Genomic DNA, 13,210 nt, shown 5'->3' with positions numbered 1-13,210 from the left:
TGTAATTATAATAATTATTACCCCATACTTCAAACAGTATGGGAGCATTATGTACTAGAGGTACAGCAATAAATATTACCAGTTTCCTCTGTTTAGGGCAGAGGTCTGCAACCTGAGGCTCCGGAGCCACATGAGGCTCTCTGGTTGAAGAAAACTGAATGTTTGTCATTTTAAAAAAGGAGCCTGTTTTTCTTACAATGAGGCACATTAATCAAAACAAAAGCAGTCAAACTTTTTTCAAGTCATTCACAAACATTTGAAGACTCGTACGTATCACTCTGTGAAACTCCTGACTAAGGCTGAGTTAATAAAACTGATTAATCGATTTGAATTGATCTAAGCTTAATAGATCAATAATTAATTCATTAAAGATATAAATCGATTTAGCACATAAAGCTAAGGTCTGCTAGCTTGATGCTAACGTTTAATAGGATTTCCCATAAGGCAGTTAATGCTAACGTTCGATCGACCTAAACATACATTGCTGACTAAATGAACATCTTTATTAACTCACTGGCATGAATTTTCAAAACTCTTTTATATACATATTTTTACCCATTTGTGGTCTAAAACATCGTTTTTTTTTTTCCCCATAATTTCTTCTTCTGGAATAAGGTGTAATGCTGTAGCGCGATGGCCACCTAGTGGTCAAACTGAAGCACTCCTCCAGGAGAAGCAGAACAATGTTTACAATGTTAATGATCTGAACATTTTAGTTAGAACTTCTCTTTTAGAGAACCCATGTAACACTGGATGATATAAAAAACATTTTATTATTTCACTGATTCGTTTCACAGTATGTGAACTGAACCAGATTAATAAAAATATATTAAAAACATAGTAAATTATTAATGTATTTCTAAACAAATGTGCATAAATGTGTAAACTCAAAATTGAATTGAATTGAAGAATCGGAAAAAATCCGAATCAAATGGATTCAGGCTCTTGTGAATTTATAATCGATTATAATCGATACTCAGCCCTACTCCTGACTATGGTTGTCAAAAATTGTAACCTATTTCATATCTAGAAAAATAAATAAAATATGTCTGATGAATTTTATGCCTAGTGATATAAAAACAATTTTATTAAAAAAAATGCAAATAATAAAACAAAGTTGTATAAGAAGATAGAACATTTTAGTATGAAAAGCTAAATGGTATTTTAATTTCCTGTTAAGATACAGCAAAAAACTTTGCTGGTTCCATATATTTCCACCACAATATGGAGTTTTCCATCAATTTATTTATAATATTTATGAGCTGAATTTCCAGTCGTCTTGTGGCCGGATTTGTGTGTGATTGTGTGAGTGTGTTTATGAGCTGGTGACATTTCTGTTTCTGTTGAGTCACATTTAGAACAGAGCAGAGCCAGGACTTTCCTTTTTTTCATCCCTTTGTTTGCAAATCTTCTTCTCCTCTGGTGCTTCACGTCTTGACTTTTCAGGGTTTTGCGTAACAAAGCTGGAGCCAGAGCTGGACAGACGTTTGTTTTTTTCAATCATGAATCAAATTCAGCTGTGAAAAAGACAGTGTCATTTCAGTCATCTGCTGCACAGAAGTTAGCTGTTTTATTCAGTTAAACCAGGAGTCTGCAACCTGCAGCTCCAGATCCACATGTGGTTCTTTTATTTCTCCATTTTGGCGCCTTGGCCAAACATAAAATAAATAATGGAGACTGCTAACCCAGCCATGTCGACCCTCGGAGTCAGCAGCTCCCCCTAAACCAAAGCTACCTAAAGAAAACAAATAAACAAAGCCCACAAACTAAGACTACCAAACCCCAAACTAAAATAACAAAAACCAGCAGTGTGAGACTGCTGAGGACAAAGAGGAGAAAAAAGAACAAAAAATAAATAAAAGAAAAATGAAATAGCATTTTTTAAAAGTAAGGATTAGTTAATTAGCATTATTGTTAAATTTAGATTAGTTAAATAGTCCTGATCCCAGCGTGTTTTGTTGCAGTCCGGCCTCAGACTGTGATTACAGGGAAAGCCGGCGCTGGTGCCCTTCTCATGTTGAGTGCAGCTTTTCACAGTTTTGTCTGCTGTCTCTCAGAAATGCTTGGAGCTGGCTCGACTGTGTCACCTAATGAAAGCTGTGCAGACATGAGGCCTGTCTGCTCCCCACATTCTACATCTGCTTTAAGCCCACAACTCCTGAAAAAGTCAACAGAGACCTTTTAGCACTAAAGAATACTCGAGAGTAAAAGCTTTCTGTGTTTTTATGACTAACAAATTATTCTAAAAAGGACACATTTAAGATCAGAGGATAAGATGGTTGGTTTTAGCTTCAATCTGTTGAATGTAGTTCTCTGTATTTCCAGCAGAGGGAGCTCTGGCAGGAAAACAAATCCACTTCTCCTTTTTTGTTCCCTGGAGCCAAAAGAAAAAGTTCACCTGCACATAGAAATGCTCTATAGTCAAGGTGTTAAATAAATAAGTTATTAAATTAGCTTTAAAATCTCTTTTAGCTGCGAAAGTCATCAGTCATGCACATTTTTCTTCTGTTTGTTTGAAATGTTCAAATTATTTAAAACTATACTTTTTCTTTGACAATGTTATTTTTCAATATTGTTTTTGTACTTTATTTACATATATAAAAAATCAAAACAGCAGTTTTTAATTCCACTGATAAAAATTATATGCTTAAATTTCATCTTCATAAAATAAAAAAACAAGTTCAATTCAGTTTTTTTATATTCATATACGCGACCATTCCAAAAAGCTTCACAAAAAACACACTCATTTTATTTGTTTTGAATCACAATTATTATAAAAAGACCAAAATATCTTAATACTTTATGTGAACATTCTTTTGTGCATCCTGCAGAGAATACACTTGTCGACTGTGTGAAGGAACGCCTCACTTTAATTTCTGTCATTTCCTTCTGTCTTCACAGCACTTTAGAAACAACCTTTGACACAACAGTAACCACTGAGGTCAATGGACGGAACCTGCCGGCCCTTACCACACGCTCCTCCCCCATGTCCTGGCGTCTCGGTCCGTCCCAAGCCCCACGTCTCCAAGCAGGCGACGCCCCATCAATGCCAAGCAGCTATTCCTCGCCCAGGGCCAGCACTGGAAGCTCGAGCACCAACACCGGCCGTTATAGCGGCCCTTCAGACCCCTCCAGGTTTGTACACAACTCTGTTCTGTACTCACTTAGATGATCAATTTTGGTCAAACCTTTAAAGGATACCCAGGATACACAGTAAAGCTGTCCTCATAATTGGGTTTACATTTAGCAAAAACAGCCTGGCAGGAACTTTTTTCTTTAAAAATTGGTTAATTTAACCCAGGAGTGTCAAACTCAATCGCACAAGGGGCCAAAATCCAAAACACATCTTAGGTCGCGATCCGAACAGGATAAACATTTATTGAACACTATAAAACTACATTTTTAAAACATTAAAAACGTAACTTTTTAACATAATTATGAACTAGATATATAGCATTACCTACGATAATACTAGTGTGAGTGCTGTAAGCTGAATTTAGCTGCTGAAGATGCTAGTGTTAATTGCTGTAGATGCTGAAATGTATAGCTAAAAACGTTGAGGCTGATAGCTAAATCACTGGAGCTAAAAGCTGAAAACACTGGAGCTGATTGCCAGCTAAAATAATAGCTAGATGCCAAATTAGCCTAATAAAACCTAAAAAAAGGATTAGCCAAAACAGCTAGCATGTAGCTGAATATTAGCTAAACTTCAAAATAGCCTAATAAAACTGGAAAAGTCTAAATTACCCCAAACAGCTAGCATGTGGTGGAAATGTTAGCTAAACTCCAAAACAGCCTAAAAAACAAAAAAAACAAAAAAGCCTAAATTAGCCAAAACAGCTAACATGTAGCTGAATATTAGCTAAACTTTAAAATAGCCTAAAAGAACTGGAAAAAGTCTAAGTTAGCCAAAACAGCTAGCATATAGCAGAAATGTTAGCTAGACTCCAAAACGGCCTAAAAAACAAAACAAACAAGTCTAAATTAGCCATGACAGCTAGGTTATAGCAGAAATATTAGCTAAACTCCTAAATAGCCTAAAAAAATCTTAGTAAATGCCAAAATAGTCCAGAAAGCTAGCCAACAAAAAATCTAAATTAGCCAAAACAGCTAGCTTTTCAGTAGAACCTACAAGATCAGGAACTCCAAAGTTTACATGTAATCTCTGAAGACAAACCAGCTTGTTGCTTGTGGTTTCACAGACGGACAGAGAACCAAACCTCTGCCCACCTCGAAACCCCAATGTCTGCCCATCAAACTCAAAGTATCAGAGCTTTCTTTTAACTCTGATGCTGCTGAATTTCTAACTTGCAGATCTCACCACGAACAGCCACTTGTTTTCTCTCTCGGCATTATAACTCTGAAGGCCTTTTCTGACACATTTTTATTCATTTCATGCTGAGTTCAGTCCAAAAGCCTCTGAAATTCATGGTCATTCAGGCATTCGTACAGTCGCCAAGGTCTCACTTGTCTTCAAACAGTGTGCTGACATCAACCAAGGTCCTCACATTTTTTCACATTCAAATAATCTATTCATGTAAAACTTCTTCATAACCGAACAAACTGCCGGCTTGCAGAATAGTTTTCATGACACCTACATGTGCAGGAAGATGACCTTCCCTCGGGTATTAAAAATCCGAGCCCAGAACAACAGGGAAGGGGTTGAAAGACTGTCAGTTTGCCTCCATGACGATGTATGTGAACATGTGCTGACAGAAATATCACACAAAGTGTAAAGTGTTAAGAAAAAAAAAATGAAAATAAGAATATTTAATATTTGCTTTGAAAAATATTTTTGCATTTACAAGCTTTTTTTGCTTGCAAAAAATATTTTTGCATTTGAAAACTTTATTTTTACTTTTCTTGTTCATTTTCACGGTGTCTTATTTCTAAGAATTCCTGTTTACTTTTGTCCAACGTAGAAAAAATATTCATGAAAAAAATGCAACTTTCTCTAAATATTTCAGCGTTTTATTCATTAAAAAAAACTAGTCCAAAGTCTTCCTTGGCTCCTAAGCACGACAATGAGGTAGATACACCTGATTGGATAGAGTTTAGACCAATCAGGAGTCTGGCACACAGTAACACTGTGAGAAATTTTTGAACACAAAATCAAAGATAGGGTGAAAGAGAGATGACGCACTGCGCATTTAAAAACGTTTGTGCTGCAAACACAAAAATATTTTTGAAAGCAAAAAAAAAAAAAAAGTTTGCAAATGTAAAAATATTTTTCCAAGCATTAAAAAAGTTTTTTAAAGCAAATATTAAATATTTTTATTTGCAAGTCATGATTCTTTTCTCAACACTTTACATTTTGTTTGCAATTTAGAACATTTGGATCTTAAAACTGTGACTTTTGCTTACAATATGGTGGCACAAAAATCACTCCATACTTAACCACGTCCACCTTCACAGGTACCTCACCGAGGGCGGCCTCCATCTGTACTCCAGGAACACTGCCCGAGCTTCAGATGTGGCGTCGTCCCGGGAAACGAGAGGAAACAAGGAGATGGCGGGCGACATAGACAGGTGAGGGCGGAGTCTGTTTTTTTTCTCTGAAACTCCTGTTTGTGTGCAAGCAAAACTGCACTTGTTTTCTATACCCTACAGAGGATTGTAATCCAGCAGATGGGATTCTTGTAGAGAGAATTGATAAACATAGTCTTATTCCTTCCATCTATGACTAAACCTTCATCTTCTGAGGCCTTTCTGAGCTCTCCTCTTTCCTGAAAGTATGTGGTTTTCTCACTATTTTGACACCTGTACAAAAATGATTCCTGTGGGTTATAGATGGAGGAGAGGTTTGTGCCCTTCAGCAACTGACTGAACGAGGTTAGAGGACACAACTGCTGATTGAAACCTATCAGGCTGGGAGCTCAGGATCCAATCAGGATGTGACATTTCACAGAAACATAACTTTAGGCAGCATTTAGGCAGAGGTGTGGCAGACTGAGACGTCTTTGACTTTACATCTCTCAGGGTGTTGCTGGTGCTGCTTGTGGGTGTTCGTGGGTGAAATCCTCCTACTCTTTTGTCAGTCAAACTGCTCAGCCGAGGGCCAATCAGTCACATTTTTGATCAGCCAAGTGTGGAAATATGCCGGACACTTCCACAGATCCGGACACGCTTCCAGCTCCCCCCCTGTCAGTTTCAGAGGGATCTCCTGTCAGATTTGACGTTCAGCCAGAGCAAGGGAGGAATCAGAATGAACTCTGTGAACTCTGTTCTCATGTCTCAGCTCTACTCTGCATTCGCTGGTGTCTGCTTTGCTTCAGCTGAAGTCAGACTTGGCATTACTTGGAATATCGGTCTGCCCTTCCTCATCTGACGCCTCAAAGCAACAGACAGGATTTTTTTCACCTGCTTTCTTCAGAAAGGATATAAAAATGCCCGCCCTTCCTCCAGCCTCCCTGCAACAGCTGACTGCCACAGGATGAGCCCTCAGCTCTTGCTGACAAACAACAAAGCTCAGAGGAAAAGTTTATTTCCGACAGCAGATTCCCTCCTGAGCTCAGCCTTCCCTCTGCCTTCTTCATCCCTGTCTGGCAGTAAAATAAATCCATATGCTGTTTTTGATGAAAGGATGGTTTGTTGACACCATCTTTTCCTAGACTACCGGAAACAGCCCAATGTCTGAACGGCTAAATACCCATCATCCCCCTGCTCCCTTTATCTGCAAGCTCAAAATAATGACTTTTCCAAATCTGTGCAATGAAATCCTAACTTTATCCCTTTTTGAATATCAATTATTTGACTAAGTTTCACTAAAGGTTTCTAATCCGCCACTAATTGATAGGGAGGCATTGGTAGAATCTTTTGTACTTCATGCCGCCTGATTTTTTTTAATCGTCGGCGTGGTCATGAATGTAGACAGCGGCAGTAAGGTGGCAGACAAGCGGCAGGCAGACAGGATTTATGTGGAAGTCAGGTGGCAGTCAGGCAGCAGTCAGGTGGCAGTTAGATGGCGGTCAGGCTGCAGTTAGGCGGCAGTCAGGCTGCAGTCAGGTGGCAGTAAGGTGGCAGTCAGGCTGCAGTCAGGTGGCAGTCAGGCTGCAGTTAGGCGGCAGTCAGGCTGCAGTCAGGCTGCAGTTAGGCGGCAGTCAGGCTGCAGTCAGGTGGCAGTCAGGCGGCAGTTAGGCGGCAGTCAGGCGGCAGTTAGGCGGCAGTCAGGTGGCAGTCAGACAGATGTCCGGCGCCAGTCATGAGGCAGCCAGGTGGCAGTTAGACGGTAGTCAGGCAGCCAGGTGGCAGTTAGACGGTAGTCAGGCAGCATTCAGGTGGCAGTCAGGCATAGAATGGAATGGCCCTCTTTTTATATACCCCCAGACTACCGGCTACCAGCGGCTGGAAGCACTTGATATGTATAGCCACCATATGGAGATATTTACTCATCATTCAGTCAGAGCTTCTACCAGCCAGTGATTCTGGCTGCTGCCACCCTATGGCCGCCCGACTGTTGCTCAATATTTTATAGGGCATCACCCAAGCCTGCAGACTGTGACTGCACAACCTCAAAATGTACCACTGCGGCCACTGAGCGATGTCAACTTTTAGAGAAAAGTCGTCCAGTCGCAGTAAAACTTAGATTTTTTCTAAAAACCTTTGTGGACGCCGCACAATGTGTAAAAATGTGACTGCTGCTTCCTGATTATAAATACCGCCACCCAGCCACTAACCAATTTTGCTAAAAAATGCTTGCATTTACAGTAGGTCATCGCGCAGTTGCATTTTGGGACATGTGACTAAGTCTCAAACTCCTGACTGGGCCTTCAAGTCTTCTTCTCACATACAAGCTGGTTTATGTTATAAAATTATCTCAATTATTACAAATTCTAAGAAAAATATGTTTCCCAACATTATTCAAGTCTATGACTTTTGGTTTTTATAGATAGACAAAAGTATAAAACATTGACTTGTTGGTTTGCCAGCAGGGACCCTTTGAATTAAATTTCAATTTCTTTTTAAATTTCTATTTACAAACTATTATGATAAAGTATGGTTAAGTGTGTGTGCATATTTTTGAGTCCAGATAAATGACTTCTCTGAACAGAGCACAATAAAAAGACTTTGATTTTGTTTGGGTTTAATGTTGAAACTGAAGCTGTGGTGGAGAAACAAAAGATAAAGCTTTTTTTCATGTTTTCCTGTCAATCAGTATTAAGAGCCTGCAGCAAATAATGATTCCAATTCTCACTTTTATTCATTTTTAATCTCTTTTATCACCTCCATTCTCACTTTAGATTATCTTTATCGCTTTATTCTGTTTTCATTTACCGGTAAGTGTTCTTGATAAATGATGATCATCACAGGACACCGCTAAGCGGAGCTCTGCTTTTATCTGACTAATTTCAATCGCATCTGATCCACATTTATCTGCTGTCATAATCTTCAGTTCTTCTGCAATTTCTTCTTTTAATCTGACAAAATGATCTTTTCTGTCTTTACAGATTTTATTTTCTCTGTTGTTTGACTTAAGAAATGAAATGCATGTTTGGTTCCATAATCTTTATTTGTATATAACAATGGCTTTATCTAGATGAATTTATGTTTCAAATTTACAGAAATATGCAACCCTAGAATATGTGAATAATTAAAAATAGTGCTAATGTTTTAAATTGTCTGAGTCCGTTGGCTTCTTTAAGGCTGCACGTTTGTCCCTGCAGCCCCTCAGCCTGCATCCTCCCTGCGCAGCCGCAGACGGAGCCGCTGGGGTCGGTCTGCAGACAAAAACTCCCATCAGACTCATTAGGCCTCCTGCTCATCTGTGTCCATGACAACTCTCTGGCTGCTTTTCATGAATGTCCCCAGACTTTTGGTTTGAAATGTCAAATGAAGACTCTTTTCATCAGACAGCAGGAATTGTGACTGAAAACTTTCTCCATCAGTGGGAGGTATTTGTCCTTAAAAATGTTGTGAACTAAGAAAACTGATGTGTTTCAACATTTTCCAAAAGACTTTTACTTTCGGCGGGTTTTTACGTTGTGCCAGGCTGACCACACGCTGCCACATAACATCAGAGCAGGCGCTCACATTTACAGAACAATGGCCAGCTCCGCTTTGGCTAAAAGCCTTTCCTCTCTAAAAATATCCTGCTGTCATGCAACATGGATGAGTGCTCGCTTTTGGCTCCACTGTTAGGAAAAGACACCAGAGGAGAAGGTTTTGACACTGACAGCCCTCCCCCCCCTTCCCGGTAAAGACATGAATAAGTAACAGGGCTTTGCTTTTAACGTCGTGGAGTCCCGAGTGTGCGATGCCATCTCCGTCGGCCGGACCGTGGCAGCTGCATTCGCGTTTTTCTGTCCGTTTGAAGCTTTGGGGGATTGAAGACAAGTTTGAGTCTGTGGATGCTCGACTAGAGGAGAGCGTGTTTGTGTCCGTGTCTCCTTCTGGTTGTGAGTGTGTGTCACACACTGGAGTGGTGTTGGTTTGTGCAGTAGCTGCTCCGCTTGTCATCTGCTGCTCTAGGCGTCACAAAGATTTGAAGGAGAAGGTTTTCACTTCTGGTGACAAAGCCAGTTGCTGTAGAAGTTTCTCTGTCGTTCATCTCTGCCAGTGGCGCTTCTGTAAAGTTTTATCTGGTTCTGCACCTGAAACTGTGACATGCTCTCTCAGCTTTTTGAGGCTTGCTGTCCCTGATTCTTCAAATCTACTTAAATTTGAGGATATGATAAAGTCCATTTCTGGGTGAAACACTGTGCATCTTCTAAGCTGCTAGTTCTAATAATACTTATTACCATTGATTGTATAAGACAGGGGTCTGCAACCTGTGGCTCCATGAATCCAAATTTCTTAAAGGCTAAAGTAAGACCATGCGGCTCCTTCTAGGTTTTGATCAGTAAAAAACGAGCCCAAATGGGTCTTTTACTGTTAAAGGTTACTGACCTCTGGTATACGAGAACTAGACTGAGTGACTCCTCCCCCTTGGATTCCAAACAGAAAGTACCCACACTGGCTCCATTAAGCCCCGTAGACTTCTTTAGAGAAATAAACAGAATACATTTTCAGAATAAATGTTTTAGCTATGATACCTTTTTTTAAACATTTGCTTGATAATCCTCATTTTTTTCTGGATATTTTTTGATCAAGTCATAAATTGCCTCAATAAAAGCCTGTGGTCTCACATTGAAATGTTTGACAGATTTCATGTTTGATTTCATGCTCTAATGTGGAAGGGGTGTGACCTTCCAACCAGCTCACTCTGGATTAGTGAGAGTAGTTACCTTTGAAATGTTGACTCAGACCGACTCGGAACAGTCGCTGCTTATTGATGTCTGGCTCCATCGGGATGCGGTACCGGATCTGGTACGGGGTTAGGGTTAGAGTACTGAGAGTTGATTAGCCAGCAGTTTTTCCGTGTCTGTGACCCGGTACTAAGTGGTTCTTGTACCAGTACCGGTATGCAGCCCAAAGGTTGTGGACCCCTTATTTAATGGGGATAGCCAACAAGTCCAAAAATGAAGAGTTTGGGACACTCAAAACGTGACGCGGAGGAGACCCGAACCATACGTTCATATGTGTCTCCAAGTCATAAACCATATCCTCTGAGTCTCCATCATACTCTGGAGGTTTGAGGACGTTAGCAAAGCAAGTACTGGATTCTTGATGTTTGTAATTGCTGGAAGAATCTGTTGCTCCGTGGATTTAATTCTGCATAATCACCTCTATGCTGACTGAGTGTTCTTGATGGGAAACACTGATGGCATCACAGTGACTCACTTTGAGATGGCTCAGCGGTGACGTAATGGACTAACACTGAATGATAATGGATTTTCTGCAGGTTTAGATCCAAGAATATTTCTCATGAGTGATGCAGCCAGTTTTTTTTCACAATTATTTCATTTATAAATGCAGGAAAACATGACAAATATTAGATGTACTTCATCAATTTATATTTCATTAAATATACAAATCCATGTCATTAGAAGTCATTTCTGAAGAAGAAAGTTTATATATGATTTTATTGCACAGACTTTTTGTGTCCACCTGGAGCACCTGGACAAGTTTGATCGGTGGGCGTGGTCATCGTGTATGGCTGCAGTTGTGCAGCAGTCGGCATGCAGAGCTACCAAAGCCTCTTCTGTGCTGCAATGACAAATCAATTCCTCAACAAAGAAAGGAAGTCGTCAAAGAGAAGAACTAACAAGATTTTTAAGATAAAACCGAATGTTTAGACTCTCATGAGATCTTAACAAATGGACAAAACTCTGCAGCAAATTCAGTGTAAAAAATAAAGGATAATTAACAAACCTTTACATTTAACAGTAGAATTCCTGAGCCTGCGCAAATTTGCACAGGGAAGAGTCCCCCCCCCCCTCTAGTCTGAGAGCCCATTGTTGTGTCATGGTGGGTCACTGATGAGCCATTAACTTGCCCGTGTATATGTTAATGCAGCATGTAGTACCTAATGTGGATTTGAACTAACAGGTTGTGTGGGGGTTGGAGTTACCTGATGCATGTGGACAAGTATTGGCTTTCCTGCTTTTACTCACATTTGAACTAAAGTTCCATCTCATTCTTAATCCATGTTGGTGGAGAAGGTCTGGCTCTCAGTCTCTGCTCTAATTCATCCCAGAGGTGTTCTATGGGGTTCAGGTCAGGACTCTGCAGTCCAGTTCAGACTCTGTCCTCCATGTCTTTATGGACCTTGCTTTGTGCTCTGGTGTACAGTCATGTTGGAAGATGAAGGGCCACTCCAAACTGTTCCTACAAGGTTGGAAGCATTATCCAAAATGTTTTAGCCTCCTGAAGCATTGAAAGTTCCTTTCACTGGAACTAAGGGGTCTGAAAAACAAGCCCACACCATCATTCCTCCTCCACCAAATCTGTCTGAAACGTCCCGTTCTCCTGCAACCTCCAAATCCAGACTGGTCCATCTGAGTGGCATGCTTTCCACCACTGCATCCATGCTTTGCACTGCACTTGGTGATGTGTGGTTTGGATGCAGCTGCTCGGACATGGAAACTCATTCCATGAAGCTCTCTGTGTACTGGACTTATGCTGATCTGAAGGTCACATGAAGGTTGTAGCTCTGCAGCAACTGACTGCAGAAAAGTTTTTGACCTCTTTGTGATTCATCATCTGCTGACATCTCTCCATCAGTTTACGTGGTCGACCACTTAGTGGCTGAGCTGTTCCCAAACTCTTCCACTTTGTTCTGATAGAGCTGACAGATAACTGTGAAATATTTAGGACATTTCACGACTTTATTTGTTGCTCAGGTGGTATCCTGTGACAGTTCAACACTGAAATTCACTGAGATCCTGAGAGCAAAACATGCTTTCACTAATATTTCCAAAAACAGTCTGCATGTCTGAGGGCTGATTTTATATACCTGTGGTCAGACCAAGTGATTAGGACTCCTGATTCTAGTTCTAGTGTATGTTTTTGACTTATAAACGTAGACGCATCTTCAAGTCAAAAAGACAAACATCCCAAAAGCAGCAAGACTCACACTCCTCTGAAACCCTTAGCTCTATTTCGTAATCCTCGATGTGGACTCTGGGAGCAGTGAAGACGATTCTTTTGTTGTGGAATCAGAGTTCAACTTCTCAGATTCCTCCTATGATGATGATATGCTGGTACATGGATTTGCAGCCAGAACCTCCTCTCCACATGATACTTATACATAAGTATACTACTAAACTAATAATTGTTGAAGAAGAGAATGATGAGAAGCCTTTATCTTTAAAAGGAAAAAGTTCCCAATTAAGCCAAGTCCCCCTTATAGAATATATTAAGGGTTAAATTATATTATTGCTTTTTGACAAACTCAGTCCATGTTAATTAACTTTATTGCCATGGAGCTTGAGTCAGTAATGGATTAGGAAAACATAATCATTAATAAAGCCAACGTTAAATTACAGAAAATCAATATTTGGAAAGCTGTGGATCAGTTAATTTAAGAACTGGAATTTTCTTTATAGAGTTTATCATCAAAGTGAACAGAACAACAGCTTCAACTGATTTAAATGTATAAATGGTTCAATACTTGGTTGCTTAAAGGGAGGATGTGGTTGTAGAAACTGAATGATGTTAGGTTCAAAGCTGAGTCATATTGCAGTGATTAAAAAAGTAATTCATGAATGAGCCTTATTTTCACGAGAAGAGCGTCTAGAGGTGTAATGATGCCATGCTTGGGTACTCCTTCGGTTCTTTGTCTCCATTACACACGTGTGCAAAAATGTATTGGAATTCTAGAAAATTCCAA

The 13,210-nt window shown here is 40.0% G+C and overlaps 1 protein-coding gene across 12 annotated transcripts in view; it reads left to right on the top strand.

Moving 5' to 3' along the window:
- The window catches only part of nav3 (neuron navigator 3), a 435,160-nt gene that overhangs the window by 365,164 nt on the left and 56,786 nt on the right, over positions 1-13,210 (top strand). For all 12 annotated transcript variants that reach the window (XM_036210349.1, XM_036210350.1, XM_036210351.1 and 9 more), the window contains 2 exons: positions 2,902-3,135; positions 5,416-5,529. In XM_036210349.1, coding sequence (XP_036066242.1) covers positions 2,902-3,135; positions 5,416-5,529 — 348 coding nt within the window. The remainder of the gene's footprint in view (positions 1-2,901; positions 3,136-5,415; positions 5,530-13,210) is intronic.

Source organism: Oryzias melastigma, linkage group LG23 (genome assembly GCF_002922805.2).
Source record: "Oryzias melastigma strain HK-1 linkage group LG23, ASM292280v2, whole genome shotgun sequence".
Lineage (NCBI taxonomy): Eukaryota > Metazoa > Chordata > Actinopteri > Beloniformes > Adrianichthyidae > Oryzias > Oryzias melastigma.
The sequence above is the reverse complement of the archived record's forward strand: the minus strand, read 5'-3'. Positions and strand labels throughout refer to the sequence as shown.